At 41.1% G+C, this 18,514-nt stretch overlaps 1 protein-coding gene across 3 annotated transcripts in view; it reads right to left on the bottom strand.

Moving 5' to 3' along the window:
• Positions 1-18,514, bottom strand: part of ttc28 (tetratricopeptide repeat domain 28) — a 260,887-nt gene that overhangs the window by 169,795 nt on the left and 72,578 nt on the right. Inside the window, exon 1 of one of the 3 annotated variants that reach the window (XM_066650648.1) lies at positions 2,427-3,741. The exons of the other annotated variants lie outside the window; for them this stretch is intronic. Coding sequence (XP_066506745.1) covers positions 2,427-2,453 — 27 coding nt within the window. The 5' untranslated portion in view covers positions 2,454-3,741. Of the gene's footprint in view, positions 1-2,426; positions 3,742-18,514 lie in introns of those variants that run through there. 3 annotated transcript variants of the gene reach the window in all.

Genomic DNA, 18,514 nt, shown 5'->3' with positions numbered 1-18,514 from the left:
TGTCCTTAAAGCCCCAATCAGACATTGCTGGAACAGCAACATAGCCAGCCCAGCACTACCTCTGGCTTGCTACCAGATAGCCCTGTAAAACTAGGCTAGATGAAACCTTTTCTGCACATTTTTCATCCCGTTGTTGCAAAAAAAATTCTGGCCTGCAAACGTCAAAATTCCTAATTGAGGTTTTAAATTATAGCTATGTTTACTCCTAAAATACCTTCGCAGCTAAAGTAAGGATGTGGCAGTGAGCACTGCGGCCTCTCTAACTGACTGGCTCTGAAGAGGGGAGATTGTGGAAACACTAAACCCTGTAGGAAATATGCTGGGACAACTCTGTAAGGAATGTGTGCTGCTGGCCCAGACCATGCAGAGCTGCGCCAAACCCTGGCCCCACTGGCCCTGCTTTGGGCCTCTCCACCTTAGTGTTTCTCTGCCTTTCTCACTCAGACACTCAGAGACCAGGGCTTTAGCACCATGCAGCAGACAAATATTATCAGTACTCTCAAAATAATTGTTTAGACTTTACGACAGCATCTGTGTTTTAAGTCACCTGAAGTCTCTTGTTGATTGTAGGCAGTTTGGAGAGCATCCTCTCCTGCCAAGGAGCAGGTGTTCCCTGCGACTGCTGCAGGGGGGAAACATTCACAGTCGAGTGAGACCTGCAGTGCTTTCATCAGCTAGAGAAGCCTAAACAACAGGCCTCGCAAGGAAGAAAGCCTGAAAATCGTAATCGAGAAAGTCTGCTGAAGAGCACAATCTGACACCTGCCGAGCCCAGTTTTAACAGAGGTTGTCTGTTGTTAGGAATAGTTATCATTTGCTGCTCTTTTGTTGCATCACTCAAAGGCGGTGGCATGCAGAATCACAGTGACGAACACTTCTGTGTAGTGACGCAGGATTGTGTGTTCTCTGATTGTGCCTTTGCTCCTCTAGCTGCGTTTGGGTTCTGTAATCCTCCAGGGAGGTCTATTTACAGACACTTAAAGAGGTGTGCTACAGCTGCATAGATGACTCACTCACCATTTGCCAAGATCTTTTATTTACAAACCCCTCATTTTCATGATCGAATCTTAAATAATCCTGGGATTTTTCATTCAAAGGAATGTGCACTCCAGTTAAAAGCACAAAGCAAACTAATCAAATCTTATTCAAAAACAAGAGGAATACTGTCAAGATACTACTGCTTATTATTTGTAAAGTAGAAACAGAATTCCTTTGATCTACAGCTGCTTGCCCCCTAGTGGACGAACAGAACAACTGCAAGTTCTGGATTCAATACACCAGCCTACAGGCAAAGGTATGCTCAGTGTCCAAGGAAATCAGATCAGACACTGCACAGAGTAAACAGGGCCGTTCCTCACCAGTACTTATCGTCATGGCATGTTATAGCCAGGCCATACATTTGCAGAACTGAATAATTTTACAATCATCACATCAACCACAATAATGACAGGGACCAATAGGCATTACCTGATCATGATATTTTGCATAGTGCTGCATGAAAGTGGTGATTCCATTGCAATTGTAAGCCATAAAAGATCAAGCATCCTCACATATCAGAGACTTTTCTTATCTGGCGACTGCTGAAAGAAACAGCATCACCCAGTCTGCGCTCTCCTTTCTGACCTCAGCCATCTGCTCCTGCGGGATTTGTGAACAGGCGTTCAAGTTTCACCAGCATGCTGCAAAGGCGGCATGGAGTACAATGAGGCTGGTACGACGTTAACACAAGATTAACATTCCAGAGGGAAGACTCCTACACTCCTAAGGCTGCATGTGGCTGGAAGTGGCCACTGCATGACCACAGCATAAAGAGCTGACAAACGGGAGAACGGTGAATGTTCAGCAGCTTTTAATGTTAATCTGATCAATCTGCTCCAGTCCAAACACATGTGCTAGTCCTGTCCTAGGCTGAGGCAGAAACACAGGATACTAAGAGTGCGTTGTAAAAGGGAGTACTTGGACTTTACTTGATGGTGATGTGTACACTGGTCCCAGGTCAAGTGAATGTGATTACCTTTAACTGTTTTTGAGGGGTTTTTTGGGGTTGGGGGTGGGGGGTGAATGCCAATACTGGGTATGCCAGATTTTATCCATGGGGCACTAATGTGCACATACAGTACGAGTCCAGAAAATTCAAAGCAACAGTTTTCAGTGCTGGCAAATAGCAAACTTTAAACAGCGGTTTAGCAAAGAATAAAAATAATAATAATAAACAAACACGTTTCAACAGTGCGTATACTGAATAATATTTGTAGGTGCTTGGATCACTTTTTCACGTAAATGGAGCTATTCAAATACAGCTGAATAGGTAGCTGGGGTGGAATAGGCACAGATTGAATGAGGTCTTAAACTAGGGTCTGCAAATCAAAGGGAGTCTGAACGGCGAGAAGAAAAAAAGTACACCAGTTTATATAGGCTATGCCTTACCTTCTTTCGGGGCTGCCATTTCATCATATTTGTAACGAAAAATGTACAGCATCAAAACATGACAAGAGCAGAGAAGGGGCATTCAGGGGAGTTGTGCGGAGTCATGTTGCCTGACTCTCAGCACAGCTGCAGCATTTTTCGCTCTCCGCACGGAGCCCCCTTTAATCCGGGTCTGGAGGGATGTGGAGGAGACGTCGGTAACTTTTTTTCCGTCCTTTTTTCCACAGGCGCTGGAAACGGCGGTGCGAAAGCGAGCTGCAGTAAAATGGGAGAAACCGTGAGTCTGGAGTTGTCCTCCTCGACCATGGAGAAGGAGAGAGCAGCTCTCTGTAATGTGTCAGCGTCCAGTCGACCGTTTTTTCACGTCCTGTCCCTGCTCGGTGCACCGCTCCGAGAGTTTACCGTTAGCGCTCAGCGGGTTTTGAAAATTTCCTCACCGCGTCCGTTATGATATTTACACATTTGCCTAACGGTCGCTTCGGAAAAACAGTGCCTCGCTATAACGTCATATAGATGACGGCTGGTCAGCTGAGGTGAGGAGAAAAAGTTGACTTTTTGGCTTGTGAAGCAGTTCGTGTAGGCTACTGTGTTCCTTCGAAGATAAGCGAAAATATCGCCAAGTCCTTCTTAAACACGGATTCCAGAGAAGATGCGTAACTCCATAAAATCCCGAAGAGCAGAAGCAGAAGGAGAATCAGAAAGAGAGAGAGAGAGAGTGAGAGAGGGGGGGGGGTATAAAATGACCGTGTCAGAGGTTAGACACGGGGAGAGAAAGAAAAGAGTGGGAAAACAAAAGGAAAAGAAAAAAATCCTTGGAATTTGTGTACGCCGAGTCGGAGGATATCCTGCAACAGCTACGAAGTGGACTTGAGTACACTAATGACTTCCTTCCCCGCTCCTTCGTGCCTTGCCGAGATCCACTAGCGGAGCAGGAGCAGAAGTCCGCCGGGTCCTAACGCCGCCGCTTTCGTTTACCATTTCAGACAAGAAAACACTTTCCCTCATTGCTGTGACCAATGACCAGACGATAAAGCAGTATATACCACGATATTAACCTAAATAATCCAATATAACCCGTCATAATGCGTAGTGCTCCAAATGATGTTAAAGAGCAATTCCTCCAAACTTTAAAAGGGTATTTCACTATTTTTTTATTTAAGAAGAGCTCAATTGTTGAGATTAGCGTTCTGTAAATCAAAGTCTTTTCGACTGGTCTGATGTGAAACTGGATGAGTCAGAAATGAATAAAACAATGGTGATGGGAACCAGATGTCGGCCTCTAAAAAAGCAATGCTTCTAGGCTTCTTTAACTGTGGGGGCAGCTAAATGTAGTTGATGGACATGCCTTTAGTCAGATTAAGACAGATAAAATTACATACTATTCAGGTTAAAAGAATACTAGGTAATATATGTACCTTAAAATTATAGTTTCAAAGCCATTGTGAAGCTTCACTGACCTGAGACTAGAGCCTCTGTCATTGCAATTCCAGGCTCAAGTTAGCACTGCAGAAAATGCACTAGATAACATAGGAAATCATTGGTAGTGGTAGTTATTTATTTAATCCATTAAAAATGTGTTATACATTTTCTTAACAACATGTTAATGTAAAAAAAAAATGTAAATTGTTGCCAAAAGCTAATGGTTGAATGCTAATAAAACAAGTTTATAAATGTAGCAAAGTTAAAGTTGAAAATATTAATTCACTTTGAAATAATTATTAATCAGTAGAGCACATGACTCAATGAGCCAATCAGAAATAATTAAAGAAATAACTTTGCACTGAACAGCAAAAAAAATTAAAAACTGTGACTGGTTCCAAGAGAACACCGGCCCCAGGTCCTCGAGTGTCAGTCCTGCTCTAAAAGCTCATAACACCAACAACAACAAAAACAAATGCTTAACATGAAGCTGTATTATGCAGGTAGACATGTTTATCTACAATTAACCCTGTCAGACTGATACATTTTCTACATATTAATGATTGAAAAATACAGAAACCAATGGAATTCCATTTAAACATAGTGATTAGCTCTTTTTTTCCAGACATGTTTAAGGAATGTGTAATTGCCTATATGTAATCAACCGATGGTTAAAAAGACTAGGTAACATAGCAAACAATGAACACACAATCCACAAATGCACATGCAGACTTTGTCTAGGCATGTCCCAGGTTTTCTTTTGACAAACAGCTTTACCAGAGTTGGCAGGTTCACAGTTTTTCCACCAAAATAAGCTAGTGAAAATGAAGCCAGGGATGACAATTATAGTAACTGATGGTGTAGTGAGCTACTTTCACAATTTACCACAGCCACCAATAGGTTAGAAGGCAGCAGAATATGGAAAAAAAGCCATGTAGCCAATGCAAAGAAGTTTTTTACTATATATATATATATATATATATATATAATAGCATATAGCATAAGTATTCTATTAAAAATAAAAAAAAGTAATATTTGTAAACTACTTGTGAAAAACAATAGGATTTCAGTAAAAAAGTAAATTAAAAACAAGAAAAAGTACAAATAAATCAGCACAATTAGCTAAACTTCTAAGTACTGCGGTGGTGTTTAGTACATCTAACATTAGGCATTTTAATCCATTTAGTTGAACACTCCTTTGCTTACTGAATAAACAGATAATCTACTGAACTGCAGCCATGTAACATATTGTGTATGTAATATGGATATAAATGTGAATTTATGGACATAAAATAGGTTTGTATTGTGTTTACAATAAAAACTGTTGACTTTTATTGTACAATACAATATGTTAACTTCATGTCTTGTGATAAATGGTTACTCCACTTTACAGGGAAGTACTGGGGTGATAGGACTGCACATCTAGTGTATCTGGAAAGAGAAAACTAGCAAATAGAAATAGTTGACATTTTTCCACAAGTGACAAGTCTTTATGAAACCTTGTTGACATGCTTGGATCAAAATGCCACAAGGACCAAACACACCACCATTCCTACTTTGCCTAAACAACCCTCTTCAGAACAACGGGATTCAGTTCCTGTTCCTTTAAATGAGAATGAGCCACAATTGGTTTCAATCACAGCTGACACCACCCAGGAGGTTCAAGGAGCAGAAACGCTGTTTTTCAGTCTATGGTGTTCTTTCTTCTACATTCTCGTTTCACCATATTTAATAAACACACACATTTCTCCACACTCATTAGGTTTTTTTTCTCCAATTAACTTTTCTCTGTGATTGGAGAGATTCAAAAAGGAGGCAGGACCATTACAAACTCTCTGAACTCTACTGTAGAAGCAGCACATAATCAGAAATACGCAGAAAAAACTGACTGCATTGTCACATTGGTTGGAGGTCACTCCAGATACCAAAATAAATCTGCTGATGCACTGAAAAAAGTGTACTTTTTTCATAATATATTGTCTATAAAGAGGGGTGACATGGCAACAAACAATGACATTTCAAAAAAAAAAAGCCCAGCCATTGTTTACATCCACTTCAGAAGAATTCCAGTAATTTTACATCTCTGTAATTGTTAGACTCAACTTGACATGTGTTTGTGGGCTTCTTTTGGAATCCCTTTTTCATACAGTGCCAATGTGTGTGTGTGTGTGTGTGTATGTGTGTGTGTGTGTGTTTAAAAGGGCACAACAAATACTGGTGTCCTCAATCTCTGTCGATAATAGGCACGAGTTATATGACACTGGTTTTGTAGGCTTTGTTTTATCACGAGTTGCCTTTAAAGATTGATCTCCTTGGCTGTTTACTTAGGTTTTATGGTGCTTAAGAGATTTGGAGGAGTCCCTGTGTCTACGCTTGGCAAATTGCCTTGATCCCTCAATAAAATTATCTTCAGCTCTTATTTCAAAAGACGCAAATGCCACCCTAAGTTGTCATAGATGGACAGAGGGTGTATATTACCCTCTCTGAGCAGCCTGCTAGCTTCAGCGCATATGCACAGATTTTGTGGAATGTCTTACTGTATACTGACATCCTTCTGTATTTGTGTAATCTAATCAGTAATTTACTAAGTGTTTTTAAAGTGTTTATAAGAAAAGAGTCGTAAAAGACCATTCCTTCATCTGTGCATATACAGATTCTTTAAAGCATGGACACAATTAGACATATACAGAAAGACACAAACACACACAGACAGCTGCTAGTGCTTGCAGTGGGTGGAAGATCTGGCAGGTCAAGTCAACCCAGGGACAGGACACCACTAACCCTGTAAGTAATATTACTCAGGTGTCAAACCTCATGACATTAACAGATGCAATTCATATAAATGACCCTGAATTGGTGATCATCTGCAGTGCAAACGCAGATGTTGTGCTTCACCTTTTGTCCAAGGCATTAATTTAATTTTCGTATTATGAGACAGTAAACGGCTACAGATTGTAATATCTAATTTACTACTGAATTAATCCTGACCTGGTTTTAACAGTGTCTGTCTGGTCCCAGTGTCAAAAGTTCAACAGCATTTGTGCTCACACGGCAAACACTCTTATAAGATCAAGTCTTGTATTGAAAAAGAAAGCGAAAGATTTATCACCAATTGGAAATTTTGTAAAATGTGCTAAAAACGTTTTCATTCTTTTGAAGTGTTATTTCACCGACCAAATCATAAAGAAAATTTGTCCAGTGTTTATACTGAACAACTGAATTGTATTGTGTAAATATATATAATGGATTGGTCAGAGGTCGGCATGGTGGCGCAACAGGTAGTGTCGCAGTCACACAGCTCCAGGGACCTGGAGGTTGTGGGTTTGAGTCCCGCTCCAGGTGACTGTCTGTGAGGAGTTGGTGTGTTGTCCCTGTGGTTTTCCTCCGGGTGCTCTAGTTTCATCCCACGGTCTAAAAACACATGTTGGTAGGTGGATTGGTGACTCAAAAGTGGCCGTAGGTATGTGTGCGTGAATGTGTGAGTGTGTGTCACCCTGTGAAGGACTGGCGCTCCCTCCAGTGTGTGTTCCTGCCTTGTGCCCAGTGATACCAGGCAGGCTCTGCACTCACCGCGACCCTGAATTGGACAAGTGGTTTCAGACGATGAATGAATTGTTCAGTTTTTAGGAGATTCCAGGTACGTTTAAATCTTAAAATATTTCACGAGAAGCAGGTGAACTGGTCACTCAGGTAACATGTAATGGGATCATGATTAGGTAAAAACGAGCTTCCACAAAAGGCTCACTCTTTGCAAGTACGAGGGTTTGTGGCTCACTACTTTGTAGCAAACTTTGTGAGAGAATTTTCAAACAGTTCCAGAACAATATTTCAACAGTTCAATGCAAGATTTCAATACATTTCACCATCAAGTGTACATAAAACAGTAAAAAGACTGAGGTAATATGGAGAAATCTCTCAGAAAAAACGTACGGTAGAGCAAGTGGTTTTATGGTACAATAGTGGTTTTAAAGTCCAGTTTTGTTCCCTAAAGGTACATTATACTCTCTTCTCCAGAAGGAGAAGTGAATATTTGTAATGTTCCCTACTAAAGATAATAAATATGTGCCCTTGGGTGTACCGCCACAGAGACAGCAAAAGGTACCGCAACAGCGACACGGTTTTTCTGAAAATGTAGGGCGATACTGTTGCATGACCTTTGAGCCCTCAGATGGCATGGCATGAGAAACTGTCATGCTACAGTAATAACTATAGCCATGTGGGCTTGGGAACACTTTGGCAAACCCTTGTCACATAACGTCCAGCATTTCATGAAGAAATGCCATTTGAAATTCTGTTATACAAACATAAAGTCACACATTAATTCAGTGAGGAAACTCTAATGAGTTCTCTGGGCCCAAGTTCATCTCAGACGGTCCAAAAGACAGTGGAAATGTTTTCTGTGTTCATGGGTGTAAAGCTTTAACACTCGCCAATGCTCTCATAGGTGACTGGTGAATTAGGTGTGCAGGCCTTATTCTGTACAGGTTACAACACTGTGGTTTCATAGACACAGATTGTGTCTGCTTGACAGGCCCACCTGCAGTCCTAATATGGCCGATCATGAAGGGCAGAATCAGACAGCAGACTGTGGAGCAGCTTGTAGCCTTTTGTTTTTATTGCATTTGTCTTATATTTTCTAGAAATGGATTTTGTATGATTTAACAGAGTGAATATTAGGTTACTAAATATATTAAGTATATAAAGCGCAAGTGTTAGGTATAGCAAGGTTTTTATATTTAATCCAAAGAGCTCACATAACAGCAGAAACAGCCTTTTAATTCACTGCAACAATAGCTTGCCTTCCAGATATAGTATGCTATTATGATAAACAGTCTGTTGCTTATATTATAAGCAGATGTATTTGTGTGTGTGTGTTTCCCCAGTAGAGAAAACCTAAATGAGACTCTATAGGGAGGTATTAGTGAGCATGTAATCTAATCATTTATACTCTATTAATAGTTTTTGTGTTGTAAAAGCTTAATAAATCAGGCTGGTGTGTGTGTGTGTGTGTGTGTGTGTGTGTGTGTGTGTGTGTGTGTGTGTGGTGGGGAAATATACAGTTCTAAAAACACCAATTACATCAGTTGTATTCAAAAGGCGGACTCTGTTCCGGATCCGGACCTAAATGTAATTTGCTAGAGACCAACAGAACAACTCTCCTTGAAATCGGTTAAAAAAATGTCCACAAGCTCCTTTCATTTCTTGTGGTCCAATCGCAGCGGTGGTAAAAAAAATGTCCATGTCAATGTAGACATCTCTCAGCAGGCAGTTAGCACATCGACATGTACATGTCAAAGCTGCTTAGCAAATCAGCAAATGTAGGTTAATAATGCATCCAAAAACTAAAATGGTGTTTTTAAAATTGCTCTGTAATGAGAAAGTCCACCATGAAGACCGCGCCTTTAAGAATGAAAAATATCTGTTCATTTGTCTCTGTCATCTGACCTCTCTTGACCTTCAGCTCTGTGGAAATCTGGTAAGTAGACCGCTAAGATTCATATTTAAAGGAACACAAGGTAAGATATGGAATTTTAGCTCCTGGTTCCTTTCAGAGCGTTATTAACTTTGGCAACATGTTCCTGAAATTAGGAGGGAGAGGGTGGTTTCCTGCCCTCCTCCAAAAGATACACAGTGTTGTTTCTGCAGTGCTGAACCTGAAGTAGCAATGGCACAGGTTCTATTCTCCCTAATACAGGCCAGTAAAGCATCACACTGATTTTGAGGCTGTTATTGTAAGATAAAAATATTACATAGTGTTCCTTTAAGCAATTTTCTCCCAAGTTAATTATGTGGCAAATACTCCAATTAACTAGAACGCTGTGATTAAACAAGAAGCGTTGCAATTTTTGGAACTGCTAGGAACATCTCAACATGCTTGAAAGGAAAAATTAACACTCTGATTCCAACCCCTGTTACTCAGCATCATACTGTGTGATTTGGAGAGGGGAGAAGGAGGCTTACTTCACACTCTTGGACTCCCTTGTTATGGATAGAACTCCAATCTCCCAATCGTAACACCAACACTTATTTCCTCCACTCGGGAGCTAGATATGGATTTCTGATTTAGTTATTTCTACAGTCGCATCACAGTCAAATTGTCTATTCAATCCCCTTTGATCAGTCAATGGAATTCACACTGTCCTGACACTTTTGCCTTTATTAGAATGACCACTTTACATAGAATGCAAAAAATAGCCTGCTGCAAGCCTTCATCAAAGAACAACACAGCTTCTTCCTCAGTAGCAGCCAGAAGCTCAGGTCTGTCTTAAGTCTGCTTTCGCAATCAGGCTCGCACAGGAAATCAAGGCAGAGGGCTTTTTTTAGCTTCTCCGTTGATTTACCAGTCTCACACTGCATCTGCATTTCTTTTTTTTTTGGCCAAGTCTATGAAAGCATGAACGGCATCTTCATCATTGAAGAGGTGATGTTTGAGAGAGCAGACAACACAGCGAGGCGAGGCAGATGAAACCTGTGGCGTACTAAAATAGGAGAGCTATGCCATGAGGGAATGGTAGAGCAATTACAGTAGACAGGCTCAGTAATATTTTTTCAATAACATTTTTTTAATACTTTCTATGAAGCCTGATATTTATAAGCCTTTATCAATGTGGTAATAACTCTTGTAATTTGGTAACAATGCTGCGTAAGCCCACATTTTAACTCGAATAATGCCTCATAAGACTCTTACAAGTGTCACAATTTATTATAATGCCTTTTAAACTAATAATGACTTACATAATTATAAAACCTCTATAATAATATATTAAAAATTAAAAATACATTATTAATGTTATAATGTGCTTCAATAAAGTGATTGATGGTTGACCTTCTTTGTTTATTATTAAAAAACGATGAATAACTTTACTTAAAGCACACAATAATGTCATTTTTTACATGAATAATGTGATTAAAATTGTTAATATGTATTATATGTACTTCATATTTTGGTCATTATCCATTTAAAAGACATTATAATGAATAGTGGCATGTGTGTTGCTGTATGTTTTTAAAATTATAGCTCATTATTAGAGTCTTATGAGGCATAAAAATACAGAGAAATACAGGCTTCATAGAAAGAGTTAACACAGATTTTTATTCAAGAAAAATAAAGATAGGAGTTGTTCAATGGATTTGGTGAAAAAGACATCCACTGAAAAGAACTGATTGTGATTGGTTCTCAGAGAAAATCTCTGTGCATTTAGTATCATAATAATTATACAACTCATTACATGTCTGTTTTTTACCCTGTGCCATACTGCCGTACAAAGTGATGGGACCCCATGGGCTACAATCACAGTTGCTAATTAATGTTGCAGTGCCTATCTCAAAACCACAGAGGCTCTATCTACAGGGAGCAGTTCCAGCTTCTCTTGCCTCGCTCACCACAGCAGTGACTGCCACCTCTGCTCTTCACATAAAAGGTTCAACAGACCTTTCTCAGGTGAAACACTGGCATCACCTTTCTCTCTGTGTCTCTGTAATGGTTTACTATTGAACTCCTTCTTTCTGATGAAGATAAATGAAGACAGAGAGTTTTTGGGTGCCCCACTGTGTCATTGTTAAATTCCCCCTGGAGAATGGGTGGGTCAGATGGGTCACTGTGGGCTGTAAGGTCCGGATGGGGGACAGCTGAGGGTCAGGAAGGCCCTTTGGGGCAGTCCTGAAGGGGAGAGGTTTCATGCCTGGGTCTGCAGGTCTGCTCGACCAAAAGAAGATATACTCTCAGCAGAATGAGCCTCAGGGGATGGACTATGTCTCTCATAGCACTACTCAACTGTCTCCCAATATTAGATGTACGCTGACCTTACACAGAGATCACCCGTAGCAGCCCCAGGGCCCACAAATGACCTCCAGGCAATTGGATTTAGCAAAGCATTAGCCTTTGTTCAATGGTGCCTTTACCCTCTGAATATCCAGCTAACTCAATAAGAGCTGCTCAAGTCTGAATTCCGCTTTGTCACCCAGGCTGATTTTAGCTGGCAGGCTGAGACCATCTAACTGGCCTCATCGCTGCATTGCAAACAGGACAATGAACTTCTACTGACACATAGCTTTCTGGAGACTTATCACAGTCAAAAAAAGGAAAAAGTTAAATCTTGGCAAAGAGATTTACAGAATAAAGACAGCATATTGTTTGCAGCAGGTAGTTGATAATGCGTTATATTACAATAAATCTATATTATATTCAGCAAATTCTCTCATTACTTTGATATTAAAGCCTTATGCTCAATTCATATCCCTCTATTTGGCTTCATTTGCATAATGAGGCGCATTGATGAAAGTTGTATGCTATAAACATGGCACAACAGCTCATTTTAAATTCAACAGTTTAATCAAAAATTCATGAAACGACAAACAGACTGAATGTCTTTGATGAATATTGGGCCTTTTCTCTTCTAACACACGCTGAAATAGTTTGACTCTGGCGGGTTTCAATCTGACTCCTATCAAACGGTGATTTCACCAGGTTAAGAAAATAAATAAATAAAATGAATTAATAATCCTTTACGTGGGAAGGAACAGGATAACGATATGAGCATGGCATCTTCCGCTGTTAAAGTAAGATTCCGCAACTGAAACAAGATTCCTGGCGCCACTTAACGCCAACCATTTTGGGTCCCCTCCCCAATCCCAGCAGTCGCGATAGAGACGTTTGATTAAATCGCCTCTCCTAACAAGCAGTGGTCCCAATTACTATGATGAACATGGCTCTGTTTATCTACAAAGGGACGCTTCTATAAAAACGCTTTACGCGAGAAGACGCCGGGCCCTCTAAAGCTGTGTTTAATAATTCATCTGCGCTGGATATTGATGAAACAGAGTCCAACATGCTGTTTAAATCAACATGGCTGTTAAAAAGCAGTTGGGTTTCATCTATACCCAGATCAATAATAGCATAGCACAGAGGAGCCATAGCACGATCCGCAGACGCAAGGGGAGAGAAAAAGAAAATGAGGGAGAGAGAGAGAGAGAGAGAGAGAGGGCCTGTGTGGTCCCCTGGTGTTGGCAGAGATAATGACTGTTTCAGCTTTGTGGTGAGTATGTGTGCATGAGCATATAATGATGTATATGGTCTGTGTATTAGCGTTAAGATAGAGAAAGCCAGCGCTGAAATGAAACTGCTATAAAGTATAAAAAGACAGCTGAGAGGTGAATATTGGTCCTTCCAAGCCACACAGAAACACTTGCTCAAGTTCTCAACTCATTTCGGGTTAAAAATTCAGCCTAATGATGTGCGGCTAAGTCTGTTCCTGGTACCAACACAAAATTAATACAGTGGTGAAATATATAACTCCTCACAGCAGGAGCAGCGCAAACGCAGGCTCTCTGGAACTGGCTCTATCTCCAGCTGGCCGATGTGACACTGGAAATGGCTCTATGGCCAGTGCTCACAGCATGTGTCCATGGGTAAAGAGCGCCTTTCTCATTTAGAATCAGAAGGGGATTAGATGAGTGTTTAAGTTAGTATGTACATTTATCATCCTGAGGTTTAGACAGCACTGTATGTGATGCCCTTGGGTAAAACAGACCAGCTTAACAAAAAAGTAAATAAATAAAAATGTGTGGTACGACTATATACCATTAAGTGGCTGAGACAGTAGAGACAGGCACTTTCAGCAGCTGTCACAGAGAGTTTTTTACACTAGAGCTTATTTACTGACCCGGGGTTCGCTTACTCTTTGGGTTCAGTACATTTGGTCAAGTGCAAAAGCAGTTATCAGGCCCGGGCACAGTCCAAAACACTGATCCCTGGTCTTTCTGAAATTGGGGTTCTGGGGTTCGCTTCTGCTGGACTCTGGTACAGTCCGCTGCTGGTTTAGAAGCTCCCCTCCCTCGGGGCCGAATGTGGGGATGTGCGATTGGTTCATTTTGTAATGTGGCTGCTTCAATTGCGTTACTTCCCTTTCCCCTGCCTAGGCAAAAAACAGTATGAAAATTTAATATCACGATTGTAGTGGCCAAAATAATCATGGTTATCGGTATTATCACAATATTTTTTAAATGTGCTGAAAGTTTAAATATTACACATAAACAAACTGAAATCATTTCAGCACGTTTTAGAGCAGCACTATATATGCATTTAAGTAAAATTTAAACAAAAATGAACAATAAATAATGTTTTTTGTCCCCGTTGGCCTTACATATCACACATACAAGTCATGTGAGATTAAGATTGCTTTAGGTTTTTATAAATTTATAACCCTCAATTTTGTTCTTTTTGTGAAAATATTTGCTGCATACACAGTATTGAGGTCCCTTTTTAAGAGCCATGTTTATTTTAAATAGCTACTAGAGCACAAAGAAAAAAGCATTTGAATATAACATTAAACTATTTAAGGTGGACCTCAAAGATAATGTTGGTGGTAGAATGTTATGAAGCTTTGTTTAAGGGAGAACTAACTTCTTCACAATTTAAAATGGCGAAAAAAGCACTCAAATGTATTAATAATGCCATTTACAGTGGTACGGGATGCTGCACCTATAATTCTATATAGAATGTGTACTATTTTTGGATGTTAAAAATGAAACAAAATTAATTAACCAGCACTTTTCTACAGTCATGTATGTGTCTACAAGCGAATCAGCATCAGATAGTCTTCACAAGCTCCGGTGTGGTGTCCAATCTCACCTCTTTATCCTGATTTAACCTCCCCGGTCTCAAGGGTCCTCTGGGAGTGAAATCAGGACAGGGAAGTTAGATTGGGCAAAATACTGTGGCTCTATCACTAGTGCTGCAGGCAAAATCATGAAAATGGTGAAGCTTCTTCTTATCAATTTCCAAATCTACACACAGAAAAGTGATGTTTGGATGAAGCTCTTATGTGTGGAAGCAAACCAGCCCAGAATCAGTCCTAGGTGTGGACAAGTGTGTATTCAGGACAAGTCTAAAAGGTTGAACTTTTCACGGGTGTGTAATTTTTAACAGAATTCCAAAAGCTGTTTTTTATTTTTACTGAAACTATCTGCTACACAAATAGAGATGCATACTCAGGTACACCCAGCTAATGAGTAAGTTCCTCCAAAACAGGTTGCAGTTAAAATTAACGAGGCTGGTAGATATTTACACACTGTTTAACTTTGGATTTCATTTCAGGGCCATTAACGACAGGCAACAGAAGGTGAGCTCCAGCAGAGTGGCTTTATATCCTGCTGTAGCACACTGCAAAAAGGAAAAATGGACTGAACTGCAAGGAAAAGTTCATGCGCTACAATCATACAAACAAGCGTGACAAATAAGCCTGCCGTAGTGAGCTGAAACATTTCATGCCTGTTAAGTCCAAGAGTCATCTCTCTTCAAGCCACAAAAGCAGGATTTTAACTTATTATCAGGTTGAAGACTTTAATAAGGGCCTCAAGCCTTATTTAAGTCCATTACTGTTCTCTCTGCCTGCGTTCTTAAACCTCTGCAGAGAAAAGACACACTTGATGCGTATTAGGTCTTACATAAAAGAACATGTGCTCTAAGGTAGAAGCGGGTCTCATTGACAAAACAGCTCTGGAGTTCAAAGACGGAGGGAGGGTGGCAGCACAAAAGTCTGAGCTTATTTATGTTTGGCAAGACAGAAGAGAAAAGATAAGTGGAGGGGAGGAAAAGAAAACCAAAAAGTTTTTCAGTGTGCCATAACCTTCCCTGTCTTTAAAAAAACATGATAGAAGTGTATGTGAAAAAAAATAACATAGAGATAAAGAGAAGGTGCAGATCCTTAAGATGGAAATTCTCAGAAAGAAAGGCTTTAGACTAAGATGTGTTAATTGATGGGTTGGAGAAAGAGAGATTAAAGGAACATTAGGTCGTCTTTTTACCTTAAAAATACAGCTTCAAAATCATTATGATGCTTCGCTGACTTGTAATAGAAAGAATGCAGCCTCTGCCTTTGCTACTCCAGGATCAGCACTGCAGAAACTGTACTATGTCAATTTTGGAGGAGCTTGAGGAGAACACCGCCCCCTACTCTTTGATTTCAGGACAGTGCTTTAAATGTAAATTACACTCTGCATCTGCAGGGGGCGCCACAACATCGGAGGAACAACAATATCAAGTATCGCCCGTGTCCCTTTCACACAAATCACTGGGCGCAAGGCTGGAACACACCCTGGAGGGGGCATCAGTCCTTCGCTGGGCAACACACACTCACACTCGCACTTATGGACACTTTTGAGTCGCCAGTGTGGGTTTTTGGACTTTGGGAGAAAACCGGAGCACCTGCAGAGAAGGAGAGAGCACAGCAAACTCCTCACAGAAAGTCACCCAGAGTAGAAAAAAGTTTAAAAAAATCCAGCGTTCTTTGTTTCTTTGCAAGATGGAAAATGCGGAGGGTATCAAAGCAAATGTACTTTGAACTGAAACTGGTGAGACATCTGATGCATTTTGTCTTGCACCTGTCATGAGGTTTGATCACGGTGGCATGAATTATGTGCTACATTCACTTTTTCCATGATGAAACTAAGAACAAATGCAGCGTCAGATAAATCCATCTTGCTTGCCTTAAACAGAACAACTTCTTATCTCTACTTTCTTACTTACTACCTCAATAAAACCAATTAATTCACTCATTCATCCATTGTCTGTAACCGCTTATCCAGTTCAGGGTCGCAGTGGGTCCAGAGCCAACTCGAAATCATTGGGCGCAAGGCAGGAACACACCCTGAAGGGGGTGCCAGTCTTTCACAGGGCGACACACACTCAAACCTAGGGACACTTGTGAGTCGCCAATCCACCTACCAATGTCTGGACTTGAAGCCATAACCTGCAGGTTCCTGGAGCTGTGTGACTGCAACACTATCTGCTGCGCCACCATGTCGCGCTAAAACTTACTTGTACACCTAAAATGACAAAAGTACTGTGTCTGAGGACAGATGAAGACAATTGGTCGGCCATAAACAACGTATGAAGCTGTTACAGAGCATATAAAACAAATAACATAATACAGTACAATAACTCAAGCAGAATAATGGAAACTTTTTAAGCAGAGGCGAATCCGTCTTTGAGTTCAAGTAGTTAATTTACTGCTTTAACTAAAATAGTTATACAAAGGGAGCAGGATGATCGGGAGGCCCTAGACTACACGAGGACATTTATTAAACAAATAGCCTTGCCGCTAAAGGCGTAGCTGGGGAAAAGATCACATCTAGCCCCATAATCTAATTGCTTTCCCTCTCTCCACCAAAACAGGCGTATTACAACTGCATGAGCATTGATCAGGTGGAAGGAGTTATCTCGCACTGGTCCGGTGGGAGCTGAACAGAGGCATCGCGCTATGCATATTTCATGACTAAGTGATGGCTCTGTGAGTGAGAGCATCTTGAAAGGCGCTTATTAGGGAGAGGCGCACACTGATTCTTCAGCGCCAGCGTGAAAGGAACACATACTCATTACGACCAGAGGCTGACTCAGGCTCCCTCTCCTCTATCATCCTCTGAAATTAATCCATCCGCTGATTTTTCTTTCAGGATTTGGCAGTTGGAGAGAGGCCTCTCCTTTTCGGTCCAAACAGACGGTCGGTTTTGGAAAAGTGATTTCAACAGTGTCCTTATCACTAAAGCAAAACAGTAGAGCTGTCGAAAAAGTGAGAAGGAGTCACGCTGACTGGAGGAGCACTGAAAGGACGAGCTTATTCAGGCCACTGTGGCTGCCCTGTGTGGTTGATGAGGTGCTTGGTCAAAACAGAATTACCCGTTATGTCTTCAGTGGCTTCAATGGCCAGAAAGGGCCATTACCAGAGACTCCTGGAGACGGCCATTAACCAAAGGCTGGAGGCTCACTGAGAGCTAAATGGCCGCAGATCCTTCATGTGCCCCGCATGGGTCCTTGGCTCATTCTTTTGCTCCCTCAAGCCTCTAACCTGTGTTGCTGAGAGCCGCTGAGTTGTCCACACGTGTGGCAATGTGTTGCGTAGCAACTTCCTTCTGTGTCACACGCTTCTGCATCCATACCAACCTGAAGGGTTTACTCCCACAAATGCAGGCTGACAGGCTCTCAAAACAAAGCTCAAGCTCCACTCCGCGGATTAATAATGCATTTGTTCCAAAGAAAAAAGGGAAATGTTGATCACATGCTAATTATTCAGCAGCTTACGACTGTATGGCAGTGAATCCAGTCTGTGAATCACTGGATCACATTCTCTTCTGCTTGTAACATCACCTGTTCTCTCTCGTCAGGTGCAGCCAGGGGCATCCAGAACAGACAATGATGACAGCGCTTCAGCAGAGGTCGAAGCTCCCAGTGCTACCTGGCAGGACTCTTTTCTGCCTGCCCTTCACTAGGTTCTCCTACTCCTGGAGGAAAAGGGGCCTGATTAGGGAACACGAGGAGCTCTTATCAGAGCTGTCGGAGCATGAAGCGATGCCCTGGTTGGACAGGAGTGAACATGACAGCACTCAGCCCCAAAAACCACAAGCAGGACTCTGAGGCATCCATGTGGTGGGAGGACTGCTGGATAATATTGATGTAAACTGTACAGCAAAGACAAAGACGTCCAAATGTGGGAATTAGGCCTTGAAAATGATCAAGAATCAAGAATGAATAGGCTTTGGTTTGGCTGCAAAGAAATGGAAGAAATGGAAACTCCCCATCATATGTGTTTTACTTTGTCGTGTTATGATCAAATATAACCCAAGCACCTTACCCAGGATCTGTCAGTCTACATGGGAGATCAGTAATCTCAGTC

This window comes from Hoplias malabaricus, chromosome 18 (assembly GCF_029633855.1).
Source record: "Hoplias malabaricus isolate fHopMal1 chromosome 18, fHopMal1.hap1, whole genome shotgun sequence".
Lineage (NCBI taxonomy): Eukaryota > Metazoa > Chordata > Actinopteri > Characiformes > Erythrinidae > Hoplias > Hoplias malabaricus.
This window is presented reverse-complemented; position numbering and strand designations above follow the sequence as displayed.